Raw genomic sequence first — 15,166 nt, 5'->3', positions numbered from 1 at the left:
TAGTCTGAACATCTTAAATCACCCTGAATGAATCGAATATAGAGCAAGTCTTACCTGTAGCAAAGACAGCCATAATCCATAGCTCCTTCATGTCTGCTGTTTCCAGTCATCCAGTGTCAGCAGACTGCACATTATTAGGACGTCTGTAGGTCTTATGCTGTGCTGCTCTCCACCTGTCACAGAGACTGCAGTAACGTGCAGATACCAGTTAATGATTTACTATTGAAATTAAGGGGGAAGTACTGTACATTGGCTCCAACACAACCCATGTTGTCAACAGGGTCAGTAAAGACACACACAAGTAGATCAGCTACATGACAGGATGAATAAAATGGATACACATGGATGCATACTGTGAGGACCAGTCAACCAATAGCATTAACCTTCTCTATGCAAAACATTCTTAGTTGCAGCTGGGAGGTAAAGTACATGTTTTGGTAAACAGAACAACTTTCCACTAGATCAGGTGTAATTAGATCTCCTGATTAGAGTTGAAGAATAAAAAAAAGTAATGGATGTGTCTTGGAGGTCTGGATTAGAATGTGAGGACACTAGAGGGTAGACTTCTCTAGAACAGGGTTTCCCAAACTCAGTCCTGGGGCCCTCCTGGGTGGATGTTTTGTTTTTTACCCAAGCACTACACAGTTAATTAACATAACCAACTCATCATCAAGATTTGAATATTTGAATCAAACGACATTGAAATGACTCAAATCACATCGAAACTGTGTTGAAATTATAATGGACCTACATTTATAGTCTCTTCACTCTGTCCAGCTTCATAAAAGTCAAATAAAACCTAGACAGTCAGGGAGCCTGGAATATTCCAAAAGCATTGGATAGAGGACTATTTTTAGAAAATGTTGACTGTGAGGAAGTATAATATTTAAAATACAATGGGGGTCATCACTGTCGGCTCACCTGAAAGGTACCTTCTGAGAGCTGGATGGCACTGTAATCGCTACTCCTTCTTCCTCCTTCAAGGAACTCAGAATCACCTTACAGGAATTTGACTGGGTGAAATGGAGCTTCTACAATAAACAGAATAAACAGACACACAATGAACAAACAGAATATACACGGACTATGTATATGTACATACATGTACATACACTTTTTTGATTACTACATTATTCCATATGTATTATTTCATAGTTTTAATGTCTTCACCATTATTCTACAATGTATTAAAACTAAAGAAAAACCCTTGAATGAGTAGGTGTTCTAAAACTTTTGACCGGTAGTGTATGTAGACACAAACAGAAAAGTGTAGGTCAAAAGTTTTAGAACACCTACTCATTCAAGGGTTTTTCTTTATTTTTACTATTTCCTACATTGTAGAATATTAGTAAAGACATCAAAACTGTCTTGGCTGTCTGCCAACCCCCATGTGTGAATGTTTGTTGCTGTTTGAAAGACATTGTACACAGAGCAAAGCAGAAACTTAATCCGTTGCCCTACCATGTTCCAGATGTCTTGCGAGGTGAGTGCCCTCTCTCTCACACTCCCCCAGCATGTACAGCTGCCCTGTTTTTTTTCTGGCAATTTTTTCTGGCATGCCTGCTTTCTTCCTCAGCCTTTCAGACCTCCCTCTGACATGCCTGTTTTAATTTGGAGACAGGTCAAAAAGCATTAAACATTCATGGAAATTTAGCTAGCTAGCTTGCTGTTGCTAGCTAATTTGTCCTGGGATATAAACATTGGGTTGTTATTTTACCTGAAATACACAAGGTCCTCTACTCTGACAATTAATCCACAGATAAGAGGGTAAACCGAGTTAGTTTATAGTAATCTCTCCTCCTTCAGTCTTCTTCTTCTTCATTGGACTTTATATGGTGGTTGGTAACCAACTTCAAGGTGCATTACCACAACCAACTGGACTGGAGTGTGGACCTCAGTTCATCTTTCAATCACCCACGTGGGTATATGCTCCTAAAAACCAATGAGGAGATGGGAGAGGTGGGACTTGCAGCGCGTCAAGCGTCACAAATAGAACCAAATTCTATTTTAGCGCCTGGCTACACAGACGCTGGTTGACGAGCACAAGCATTTTGGATGCAATGATTGAATAACATCAGTGGCGACCCGTCATTCTCTGCCCCACCTGTTTTGAGCCCCAAATTTTCAGCAAAAATAAATACAAATAAAATATATGTACTTTTTGTGGGGCATGCGGAGCGTTGCGCTGTAATTGGCTCAGTGTTCTGTCACTCATGGGGACACTACGTCACTGCCAAATCTAAGGGTAGACTTGAAAATTCTATCCCCTTGTGTGCTGCTGTAGAGTTACAGAAGAAGTGGCCATCCAAGAAGGCTCTAGGTCATTGGCCACAGATAAAATGACATCAACTCACGTTGATGGGGCGGCAGGGTAGCCTAGTGGTTAGAGCGTTGGACTAGTACCCGAAAGGTTGCAAGATCGAATCCCCGAGCTGACAAGGTACAAATATGTCGTTCTGCTCCTGAACAAGGCAGTTAACCCACTGTTCCTAGGCTGTCATTGAAATAAGAATTTGTTCTTAACTTCTTATGGCTGGGGGCAGTATTGAGTAGCTTGGATGAATAAGGTGCCCAGAGTAAACTGCCTGCTACTCAGTCCCAGTTGCTAATATATGCATATTATTAGTACACTGCTCAAAAAAATAAAGGGAACACTTAAACAACACAATGTAACTCCAAGTCAATCACACTTCTGTGAAATCAAACTGTCCACTTAGGAAGCAACACTGATTGACAATAAATTTCACATGCTGTTGTTCAAATGGAATAGACAAAAGGTGGAAATTATAGGCAATTAGCAAGACACCCCCAATAAAGGAGTGGTTCTGCAGGTGGTGACCACAGACCACTTCTCAGTTCCTATGCTTCCTGGTTGATGTTTTGGTCACTTTTGAATGCTGGCGGTGCTTTCACTCTAGTGGTAGCATGAGACGGAGTCTACAACCCACACAAGTGGCTCAGGTAGTGCAGCTCATCCAGGATGGCACATCAATGCGAGCTGTGGCAAGAAGGTTTGCTGTGTCTGTCAGCGTAGTGTCCAGAGCATGGAGGCGCTACCAGGAGACAGGCCAGTACATCAGGAGACGTGGAGGAGGCCGTAGGAGGGCAACAACCCAGCAGCAGGACCGCTACCTCCGCCTTTGTGCAAGGAGGAGCACTGCCAGAGCCCTGCAAAATGACCTCCAGCAGGCCACAAATGTGCATTTGTCTATTCCATTTGCACAACAGCATGTGACATTTATTGTCAATCAGTGTTGCTTCCTAAGTGGACAGTTTGATTTCACAGAAGTGTGATTGACTTGGAGTTACATTGTGTTGTTTAAGTGTTCCCTTTATTTTTTTGAGCAGTGTATATTTGGATAGAAAACAATCTGAAGTTTCTAAAACTGTTTGAATGGTGTCTGTGAGTATAACAGAACTCATATGGCAGGCAAAAACCTAGAGAAAATATCCAACCAGGAAGTGGGAAATCTGAGGTTGGTTGTTTTTCAACTCATTCCCTATTGAAGATACAGTGGGATATTGGTCACGTTGCACTTCCTAAGGCTTTCACTAGATGTCAACAGTCTTTAGAACCTTGTTTGATGCTTCTACTGTGAAGTGGCGCCGAATGAGAGGGTAATGAGTCAGAAACCTGGCAGAGAGACACGAGCTCGTGACGCGCGTTCATGTGAAAGTTACCTCGCGTTCCATTGCTTTTCTACAGACAAAGGAATTCTCTGGTTGGAACATTATGGAAGATTTATGTTAAAACATCCTAAAGATTGATTCTATACTTTGTTTGGCATGTTTCTACGGACTGTAACAGAACTTTTGGACTTTTCATCTGCTCGTGAGTCATGAAGTTAGATTACTTGGCTGAACGATCTAACAACAAGAAGGAATTTGAACATAAATATGGACATTATCAAACAAAACAAACATTTATTGTGGAACTGGGATTCCTGGGAGTGCATTCTGATGAAGATCATCAAAGGTAAGTGAATATTTATAATGTTATTTCTGACTTCTGTTGACTGCACAATATGGCGGATATCTTTTTGGCTTGTTTGGGCTCTGAGCGCCGTACTCAGATTATTGCATGGTTTGCTTTTTCCGTAAAGCTTTTTTGAAATCTGACACAGCAGTTGCATTAAGGAGAAGTGTATCTAAAGTTCCATGTATAACACTTGTATTTTCATCAACATTTATAATGAGTATTTCTGTAAATTGATGTGGCTCTCTGCAAAATCACTGGATGTTTTTGGAACTACTGAACATAACGCGTCAATATATACTGATATTTTTTTATATAAATATGAACTTTATCGAACAAAACATACATGTATTGTGTAACATGAAGTCCTATGAGTTTCATCTGATGAAGATCATCAACGGTTAGTGATTCATTCTATCTCTATTTCTGATTTTTGTGACTCCTCTCTTTGGCTGGAAAAATGGCTGTGTTTTTCTGTGACTTTGCTCTGACCTAACATAATCGTTTGGTTTGCTTTCGCTGTAAAGCCTTTTTGAAATCGGACACTGTGGTGGGATTAACAAGAAGTGTATCTTTAAAATGGTGTGAGGAATTGTAATTATGGGATATCTGTTGTTTTAAATGTGTCGCCTTGCACTTTCACTGGCTGTTGTCATATCGATCCCGTTAGCGGGATCTCAGCCATAATGACTTGCCTAGCTAAATTAAGGTCAAATAATAAATAAATAAAAAATATCTACAGTATTTTTGTTTGGACGGATGTCAACATCATACTTTCAAAATCTTAGCTAGCAGTCATCATCATGAATCAAGTTGACAATCTACTGGCAAATCATTTTTAATACTTGTCATATGAAGGGAAGTAATGAAGAGAAATTATAGATAAAACGTATCAGTGCTCATCAGCCATTGGACATAAACATTACACAACAAGTTGGAAATCGCAAAGTCAACAATGAGCGGTTTGGAATGACTCAGTGGCTAACTGTGAGTTCACAACAACTGGGAACTCGGGAAAAATGAGCTACGACTGGGAAAATACGTTTTAAACTTTCATCCAACTCGGAATTGTAAATCGGGAACTCTGATCTCTTTCTAGAGCTACGACCTGAAGATCACTGACATCATCATGATTCAAAAAAAAAAAAACTGAGTTCCTAGTTGTCTTGAAAGCACCATAAATCCAGATAATTCCAGACTTTAAGTTTGATGACCGCAGCTCCACCCTCTTGTTCAAGTGAGCACAGCACAACAAGGTGAGTCCAAAAATGTGTTGTATGCTGCTGCATAAATTATGTAATATGCCAGGGAGATATGTCTACTGTAGCTAAGAAAATAATACTAAGTGTATGTTGTGTAGTAAGCTGTTAATAGCCCATGAGGCTCACCCTAATAATTTGGTCTATTTTCACCTCTTAATTTTGCCTACTGTTTTTGAGAAATGTAATCATCTGTCACGGCTGTCGTAAGAAGAGGACCAAGGTGCAGCGTGGTGAGCGTACATGTTCTTTACTTAGACAAGACGCCGAACAAAAACAATAAAACACTACAAAAACAAACCGTGAAGCTCAAAGGCAAAGTGCCCTAATCAAAGTCAACTTCCCACAAAGACAGGTGGGAAAAAAGGCTACTTAAAACCTGTTGAGGATAGAGGGCGCTATTTTCACTTTGGGGAAAAATCGTGCCCAATTTAAACGGCCTCGTACTCTATTCTTGCTCGTACAATATGCATATTATTATTACTATTGGATAGAAAACACTCTCAAGTTTCTAAAACCGTTTGAATTATATCTGTGAGTAAAACAGAACTCATTTTGCAGCAAACTTCCTGTCAGAAAGTGAAAAATCTCAAATCGAGGCTCTGTTCCAGGGCTTCCCCATTAATTCGCTTGAGATTTATGACTATACATGCACTTCATATGCCTTCCACTAGATGTCAATAGGCTGTGAGAGGTGAAATGGAGTGTATAGGTATTTCTATGGTGAAAAGAGGCCTCTTGGAATGACAGGACCCCAATTTCCTCTGTTCAGGAAGACGCGGAAAGGACTTCCGCATTGGCTTCTGAAAAGCTGTTGTTATAGACGGCTACTTTCTCCGGCTTAGATTTTATTTGATAAATGTGACAATATCATCGTAAAGTATGTTTTTTCAATATAGTTTAATCAGATTATTGTTTTTTTTCGGGAGTTTTGGCGTGTTCCGTTCACTGCGTTTGTTCACGATGGACAGCTTAGCGCCGCTTGGCTAGTTTTGCTTGCTAATTCGAGAGGGAAAAAGGACATTCTAAAACCAAACAACGATTGTTCTGGATAAAGGACCCCTTGTACAACATTCTGATGGAAGATCATCAAAAGTAGGACCCATTTATGATGTTATTTCATATATCTGTCGAAAATTGTTTACTATTAGTTTGTGCCCAGATTTTGGGCGCTCTCTCGCCATAACGTAAGCTGGATGTCGTACTGAAGTTATTTTTAGAATTCTAACACGGCGATTGCATTAAGAACTAATGTATGTATAATTTCCTATACAACATGTATTTTTTAGTAAAGTTTATGAATAGTTATCCTGTTATGGCTGAAGGGGCAGTATTGAGTAACCTGGAAAGAGGTGCCCATTTCAAACGGCCTCGTACTCAATTCTTGCTCGTACAATATGCATATTATTATTACTATTGGATAGAAAACACTCTCTAGTTTCTAAAACCGTTTGAATTATTTCTCTAAGTGAAACAGAACTCTTTTTGCAGCCCATTTCCTATCCGGAAGTGAGATTTCCAAAAGCGAGGTCTCTCTTCAAGAGCTTGTCTATAAAAGGGCATGTCACTTAGGACTGTAGAAACACGTCATACACCTTCCCCTGGGTGTCAAGCGGAAGTGAGAGCAGAAATGAGTTGATTATCTTGTTCAGAGATTGAATACACCCTCTTGGAATGAGAGGTCCGCCATTATTTTTTTTTCCAGAGCGCGAAGTAGGACCTGGAATCACCTTCTGGAAACCCGTCGCTATGGCCGAATACAACCTCCGGCTTAGATTTTTTTTGATACATGTCACAATATCATCCTAAAGTATGTTTTTTCAATATAGTTTTATTATATTATTGCAATTTATTCGGGAGTTTTAGCGTGATGCGTTGTATGACTTCGCTCAGGAAGGAGAGGTTAGCGTCGCATGGCCAGTGTGCTTGCTAATTCAAGAGGGAAAGAGTTCGTTCTGAATCCAAACAAAGACGGTTCTGAACAAAGGACCCCTTGTACAACATTCTGATGGAAGATCAACAAAGGTAGGAACCAATTTGGGATGCTATTTCATATATCTGTCGAACTGTGCTATCGCTACCGATTACATGGAATCAATGCTGTTGTGTGTTAGCTATTGTAGTAAGCTAATATAACGATATATTGTGTTTTCGCTGTAAAACACTTAAAAAATCGGAAATATTGGCTGTATTCACAAGATCTTTGTCTTTCATTTGCTATCCACCATATATTTTTCTGAAATGTTTTATGATGAGTAATTAGGTAGTTGACGTTGGTGTCTGTATTTACTCTGGCTACTCCCGTGCTATTTCTGACTGTAGCTATGATGGTAGCAGTAATGTAAAACTGATTTATAGCTCAAATATGCACATTTTTCGAACAAAACATAGATTTATTGTGTAACATGTTATAGGACTGTCATCTGAGGGAGTTGTTTCTAGGTTAGTTTGGTTGGTTCTAGGTTAGTTAGGTTGGCTTTGTGCATGCTACCTGCATGCTACCTGTGCTGTGAAAAATGTCTGTCCTCTTTTTTATTTGGTGGTGAACTAACATAAATATACGTGGTGTTTTCGCTGTAAAACATTTTAAAAATCGGACATGTTGGCTGGATTCACAAGATGTTTATCTTTCAAATTTTTATTTTTTTATTTTTTTATTGAACCTTTATTTAACCAGGTAGGCAAATTGAGAACACGTTCTCATTTACAATTGCGACCTGGCCAAGATAAAGCAAAGCAGTTCGACACATACAACAACACATAGTTACACATGGAGTAAAACAAACATATAGTCAATAATACAGTGAAAAAAATAAGTCTATATACAATGTGAGCAAGTGAGGTGAGATAAGGGAGGTGAAGGCAAACAAATATATGTATAAATAAATAAAAATATAAAAAGGCCATGGAGGCGAAGTGAATACAACACAGCAAGTAAATAAAAACTAAAAACACTGGAATGGTTGGTTTGCAGTGGAAGAAAGCGCAAAGTAGAGACAGAAATAATGGGGTGCAAAGGAGCAAAATAAATAAATAAATAAATACAGTAGGTAAAGAGGTAGTTGTTTGGGCTAAATTATAGATGGGCTATGTACAGGTGCAGTAATCTATGAGCTGCTCTGACAGCTGGTGCTTAAAGCTAGTGAGGGAGATAAGTGTTTCCAGTTTCAGAGATTTTTGTAGTTCGTTCCAGTCATTGGCAGCAGAGAACTGGAAGGAGAGGCGTCCAAAGGAAGAATTGGTTTTGGGGGTGACTAGAGAGATATACCTGCTGGAGCGCGTGCTACAGGTAGGTGCTGCTATGGTGACCAGCGAGCTGAGATAAGGGGGGACTTTACCTAGCAGGGTCTTGTAGATGACCTGGAACCAGTGGGTTTGGCGACGAGTATGAAGCGAGGGCCAGCCAACGAGAGTGTACAGGTCGCAGTGGTGGGTAGTATATGGGGCTTTGGTGACAAAACGGATGGCACTGTGATAGACTGCATTCAATTTATTGAGTAGGGTTTTGGAGGCTATTTTGTAAATGACATCACCGAAGTCGAGGATTGGTAGGATGGTCAGTTTTACAAGGGTATGTTTGGCAGCATGAGTAAAGGATGCTTTGTTGCGGAATAGGAAGCCAATTCTAGATTTGACTTTGGATTGGAGATGTTTGATGTGAGTCTGGAAGGAGAGTTTACAGTCTAACCAGACACCTAGGTATTTGTAGTTGTCCACATATTCTAAGTCAGAGCCGTCCAGAGTAGTGATGTTGGACAGGCGGGCAGGTGCAGGCAGCGATCGGTTGAAGAGCATGCATTTAGTTTTACTTGTATTTAAGAGCAATTGGAGGCCACGGAAGGAGAGTTGTATGGCATTGAAGCTCGCCTGGAGGGTTGTTAACACAGTGTCAAAAGAAGGGCCAGAAGTATACAGAATAGTGTCGTCTGCGTAGAGGTGGATCAGAGAATCACCAGCAGCAAGAGCGACATCATTGATGTATACAGAGAAGAGAGTCGGTCCAAGAATTGAACCCTGTGGCACCCCCATAGAGACTGCCAGAGGCCCGGACAACAGACCCTCCGATTTGACACACTGAACTCGATCAGAGAAGTAGTTGGTGAACCAGGCGAGGCAATCATTAGAGAAACCAAGGCTGTCGAGTCTGCCGATGAGGATGTGGTGATTGACAGAGTCAAAAGCCTTGGCCAGGTCAATGAATACGGCTGCACAGTATTGTTTCCTATCGATGGCGGTTAAGATATCGTTTATGACCTTGAGCGTGGCTGAGGTGCACCCATGACCAGCTCTGAAACCAGATTGCATAGCGGAGAAGGTATGGTGGGATTCGAAATGGTCGGTAATCTGTTTGTTGACTTGGCTTTCGAAGACCTTAGAAAGGCAGGGTAGGATAGATATAGGTCTGTAGCTGTTAGGGTCAAGAGTGTCCCCCCCTTTGAAGAGGGGGATAACCGCAGCTGCTTTCCAATCTTTGGGAATCTCAGACGACACGAAAGAGAGGTTGAAGAGGCTAGTAATAGGGGTGGCCACAATTTCAGCAGATAGTTTTAGAAAGAAAGGGTCCAGATTATCTAGCCCGGCTGATTTGTAAGGGTCCAGATTTTGCAGCTCTTTTAGAACATCAGCTGACTGTATTTGGGAGAAAGAGAAATGGGGAAGGCTTGGGCGAGTAGCAGAGGGGAGGGCAGTGCTGTTGTCCGGGGTAGGGGTAGCCAGGTGGAAAGCATGGCCAGCCGTAGAAAAATGCTTATTGAAATTCTCGATTATAGTGGATTTGTCGGTGGTGACAGTATTTCCTATCTTCAGAGCGGTTGGAAGCTGGGAGGAGGTGTTCTTATTCTCCATGGACTTTACGGTGTCCCAGAACCTTTTTGAATTTGTGTTGCAGGAAGCAAATTTCTGCTTGAAAAAGCTAGCCTTGGCTGTTCTAATGCTGTATTGGACTTGTTAATGTGTGAAAGTTAAATATAAAAAAAAAAAAATAGATTTTGAATTTCGCGCCCTGCACTTGAGCTGGATGTTGTCATAGGTGTACCGGTGTCGGGCTGCAGCCCTAACAGGTTATTTGGTCAGAATAGGTGAGTGTCAGAAATAGATCCGGACATTCTGGGAAAAAGATGCTACATGTTCGCAATGTATAACCACAGATTTCAGCTCTAAATATGCACATTTTCGAACAAACCATATATTTATTGTGTAATATGATGTTATAGGACTGTCATCTGATGAAGGTTAGTGAAAAATTAATATCTTTTGCTGGTTTATTTGCTATCGCTAACGTCCCTTGTTTCAATGCTGTTGTGTGGTTGGCTATTGTAGTAAGCTAATATAATGCTAAATTGTGTTTTCGCTGTAAAACACTTAAAAAATCTGAAATATTGGCTGGATTCACAAGATGTTTGTCTTTCATTTGCTGTACAACATGTATTTTTCAGAAATGTTTTGTGATGAGTATTTAGGTATTTCACGTTGGTCTCTATAATTACTCTGGCTGCTTTGGTGCTATTTGTGATGGTAGCTGCAATGTAAAACTATGATTTATACCTCAAATATGCACATTTTTCGAACAAAACATAGATTTATTGTATAACATGTTATAAGACTGTCATCTGATGAAGTTGTTTCTTGGTTAGTTTGGTTGGTTCTTGGTTAGTTTGGTTGGTTTTGTGCAAGCTACCTGTGCTGTGAAAGAAATGTCTGTGCTTTTTTGTATTTGGTGGTGAGCTAACATAAATATACGTGGTGTTTTCGCTGTAAAACATTTAAAAATTTGGACATGTTGGCTGGATTCACAAGATGTTTATCTTTCATTTGCTGTATTGGACTTGTTAATGTGTGAAAGTAAATATTTCTCAAAAATATTTTTTGAATTTCGCGCTCTGCCTTTTCAGTGGAATGTGGGAGGAGTTCCGCTGGTTCCCAATCAGAGACAATGATAGACAGCTGTCCCTGATTGAGAACCACACCCGGCCAAAACATAGAAATGGAAAATCATAGAACACAAAACATAGAATGCCCACCCCAACTCACGTCCCGACCAAACCAAAATAGAGACATAAAATGGATCTTTAAGGTCAGGGCGTGACAGTATCCCCCCTCCCCCCCAAAGGTGCGGACTCCGGCCGCAATACCTAAACCTATAGGGGAGGGTCTGGGTGGGCATCTATCCGCGGCGGCGGCTCAGGTGCAGGACGCAGACCCAGCTCCACCGCTGGCTCACCCCACTTTGGTGGCACCTCAGGTGCAGGGACCCTCGCCGCCGACCCCGGACTGAGGACCCTCGTAGCGGACCCCGGACTGTGGACCCTCGTTGCGGGCCCCGGACTGGGCACCCTCGTTGCTGGAGGCTCCGGACTGGGCACCGTCGTTGCTGGAGGCTCCGGACTGGGCACCGTCGTTGCTGGAGGCTCCGGACTGGAGACCTTTGTTGCTGGAGGCTCCGGACTGGAGACCTTTGTTGCTGGAGGCTCCTGACTGGAGAACGTCGCTGGAGGCTCCTGACTGGAGACCGTCGCTGGAGGCTCCGGACTGGAGGCCTTCGTTGGAGGCTTCATGCCATGTCTCACCACTGGAGGCTTCTTGCCATGGATCATCACTGGAGGCTTCGTGCCATGGATCATCACTGGAGGCTTCTTGCCACGGATCATCACTGGAGGCTTCGTGCCATGGATCATCACTGGAGGCTTTGTGCCATGGATCATCATTGGAGGCTTCTTGCCAAGGATCATCACTGGAGGGAGGAGACGTATGGGCAGTCTGGTACGTTGAGCTGCCACAGGGCTCACCAGGCTGGGGAGACATACGGAAGAGTTAGTTCTAGGCGCAGGCACAGGACTCACCAGGCTGGAGAGACATACTGGAGGCCCTGTCCTAGGCAGAGGCACTGGATACACTGGGCCGTGGAGGCGCACTGGGGGTCTCGAGCTAGGAGCCTGCACAACCCGTCCTGGCTGGATGGTGACTTTGGCCCGGCATGTGCCGGGCGCAGGCACAGGACGCACAGGGCTGTGCAGATGCACTGGAGACACAGTGCGCAGAACCGGCGCAGGATATCCTGGGCCGTAGAGACGTCCTGGAGGTCTGGAGAGCAGGGCTGGCACACTCCGTCCTGGCTGGATGCTCACCCTAGCCCGGCAGATGTGGGGATCTGGGATGTAGCGCACCGGGCTAAGAACGCGTACTGGAGACACCATGCGCTCCACCGCATAACACAGTGCCTGACCAGTACGACGCCCGCCACAGTAAGCACGGGGAGTTGGCTCAGGTCTCCAACCTGACTCTGCCACACTCCCCGTGTGCCTCCCCCCCCAATTTATTTGGGGGGGGGGGGGGGGGGGGCTGCCTCTCTGGCTTCCTTGCCAGCCGTGTTTGTCTCGCCGACTCCATCCTCCGGTATCCCTCTTCGCATTCCTCCATAGAATCCCAGGCGGGCTCTGGCACTCTCCCTGGGTCGACTGACCACCTCTCTACCTCCTCCCAGGTTGTTTCATACCCCTGGCCACACTGCTCCTCCTTACCACGCTGCTTGGTCCTTTGATGGTGGGAAGTTCTTTCACGGCTGTCGTAAGAAGAGGACCAAGGTGCAGCGTGGTGAGCGTACATGTTCTTTATTTAGACAAGACGCCTAACAAAACAATAAAACACTACAAAAACAAACCGTGAAGCTCAAAGGCAAAGTGCCCTCAACAAAGTCAACTTCCCACAAAGACAGGTGGGAAAAAAGGCTACCTAAGTATGGTTCCCAATCAGAGACAATGATAGACAGCTGTCCCTGATTGAGAACCATACCCGGCCAAAACATAGAAATAGAAAATCATAGAAACACAAAACATAGAATGCCCACCCCAACTCACGCCCTGACCAAACTAAAATAGAGACATAAAAAGGATCTCTAAGGTCAGGGCGTGACATCATCGAATATTGTAAGAATTTTCATTGTCTGCTTATATGCCCCCTTTATTTATCCTACGGTTCTGACTTGGTGTACAGGGAGAACACCTTAAGAATGGCCCATGTTCTGAATTCTGTCGCTGTACATTTCAAAAGTGCTGAACAAATAGTTATATTGACTATGTCCGTCCTAGCTCACTCATGGAAACAACGTATTGCCTCTTATTCGCTTGTCGTCCCCTTATGCCATAGTGTGTCCATATCAATTGTCAGAAGAAACCACATTTGTTTAAAACTTCTCTAGGATAGGGGGCAGAGTTTTCACTTAGGGAAAAATAGCGTGCCCAATTTCAACTTCGTTCTACTCATCCCCAGAATATAAGATATGCATAGTATTATGCATAGAAAACACTCTGAAGTTTCTAAAACTGTTTGAATCATATCTGTAAGTATAACAGAACTTATGTAGCAGGCAAAACCCTGAGGACTAACCTTTTTTTTTTTTAAGTCACTGTCTGTTCAATGACATTTTATGGGCAGGCCAGATTTATAATCACTCTATTCTCAGTTCCTACTGCTTCCACTGGATGTCACCAGTCTTGGGAAATAGGTTGAGGTTATTCATTTGTGCAATGAAGAAGAAGGCCACCAGGAAGTAGAGTAACGTCTTGTGTACGCAATACTAGAAAAGTAGCGTTAGTTTGTTGATCTCCTGTATTGAAAACAGATTGACCCGTCTTCAATTTGATCGATTATTAACGTTTACAAATACCTTAAGTTGTATTACAAAAGTACTTTGAAATGTTTTGGCAAAGTTTAGAGGTAATTTTTTAGATATTTTGTCTTGACTTTGTGCAAATTGGAAGCTGTTTTTTTCTGGTACAACGGCGCCAAATAAATGGACAATTTGGATATATATGGACGGAATTAATCGAACAAAAGGACCATTTGTGATGTTTATGAGACATATTGGAGTGCCAACAAAATAATCTCGTCAAAGGTAATGCATGTTTTATATTTTATATCTGCGTTTTGAGTAGCGCCGGCATGGTTGAAATAGGCTACACTCTCTTTGTTGACATTGTGCTATCATCAGATAATAGCATCTTATGCTTTCGCCGAAAAGCCTTTTTGAAATCTGACATGTTGGCTGGATTCACAACGAGTGTAGCTTTAATTTGGTATCTTATATGTGTGATTTAATGAAAGTTTGATTTTATATATATTTTTTGAATCTGGCGCTCTACATTTTCCCTGGCTATTGGCCAGGTGGGACGCAAGCGTCCCGCTATCCCAGAGAGGTTTTAAGCAAGTCAGCCATATCAGCTATGTTTTTTTAAAAGGCAGTAAATGAGGCTGAATGACGTTTCGCTGCCAAGGCTAAGCTGATAGCCAGGTGTAGCAGTGGTAAGGTGTTGGGACAGCTTTAAGTGGGCACTAACAGTTTGTGGGCACTGTTTGTCACCATTATAGTGCAATTAATGTATTGTTTAGTGTTTTGTTGTATAATGGCTTTGCTGGGATGAATACCATATTTTTTTGGCCCTACCAAGATTTACATGCTAAAATCGCCTCTGAATAACATGTGTAAATGTACTTTGCAACGCTCACGTACATAACGCGAGCTGTGTGGTCAGCATGTCAGCCTTTCAGACCTCCCTCTGACATTCCTGCTTTCTTCCTCAACCTTTTATACCTCTCTGACATACCTGCTTTCTTCCTCAGCCTTTCATACCTCTCTCTGACATTCCTGCTTTCTCAGCCTTTCAGACCTCCATCTGCACCACAGCACTAATGTGGATCTGCTTTCTTCCAGTTTGACCTGGTTGTGATCCCAGACTCAGCCTGTCTTGGTTTACCGACCCACCAAAATCAGAGTGTTGAAGCCGTTCCTCCGCCTGCCTGAGCGTTCTGACCTTGATCTCTTCCTGGCGAACCCTCTCATCCTTGCTGTCCCACAACATCATAGCCTGACGTGCTTTTGTTAAATTGTACTCCTCTACCACGGATGTAATTGGCAGCTGCAGTCTGTGCTGTACAA

The 15,166-nt window shown here is 42.6% G+C and overlaps 1 protein-coding gene across 6 annotated transcripts in view; it reads right to left on the bottom strand.

The window, feature by feature from the left end:
* LOC139532514 (adhesion G-protein coupled receptor G7-like) overlaps positions 1-258 on the bottom strand; it is a 73,199-nt gene extending 72,941 nt beyond the window's left edge. For 2 of the 6 annotated variants that reach the window (XR_011666589.1, XR_011666590.1), the window contains exon 1: positions 55-258. Coding sequence is in view for 1 of the 6 variants with exons in the window: in XM_071330214.1 (XP_071186315.1) it covers positions 55-91 (37 nt within the window). In the remaining 5 variants the exon portion in view is untranslated. The remainder of the gene's footprint in view (positions 1-54) is intronic. The other 4 variants (XR_011666588.1, XR_011666587.1, XR_011666586.1 and 1 more) reach the window with 4 other exon arrangements.
* Between the last annotated feature and the right edge of the window lie 14,908 nt (positions 259-15,166).

Source organism: Salvelinus alpinus, chromosome 10, assembly GCF_045679555.1.
Source record: "Salvelinus alpinus chromosome 10, SLU_Salpinus.1, whole genome shotgun sequence".
Classification (NCBI taxonomy): Eukaryota; Metazoa; Chordata; class Actinopteri; order Salmoniformes; family Salmonidae; genus Salvelinus; species Salvelinus alpinus.
Note: the sequence above shows the minus strand (reverse complement) of the source record. Positions and strands in the feature narration are given on the sequence as shown.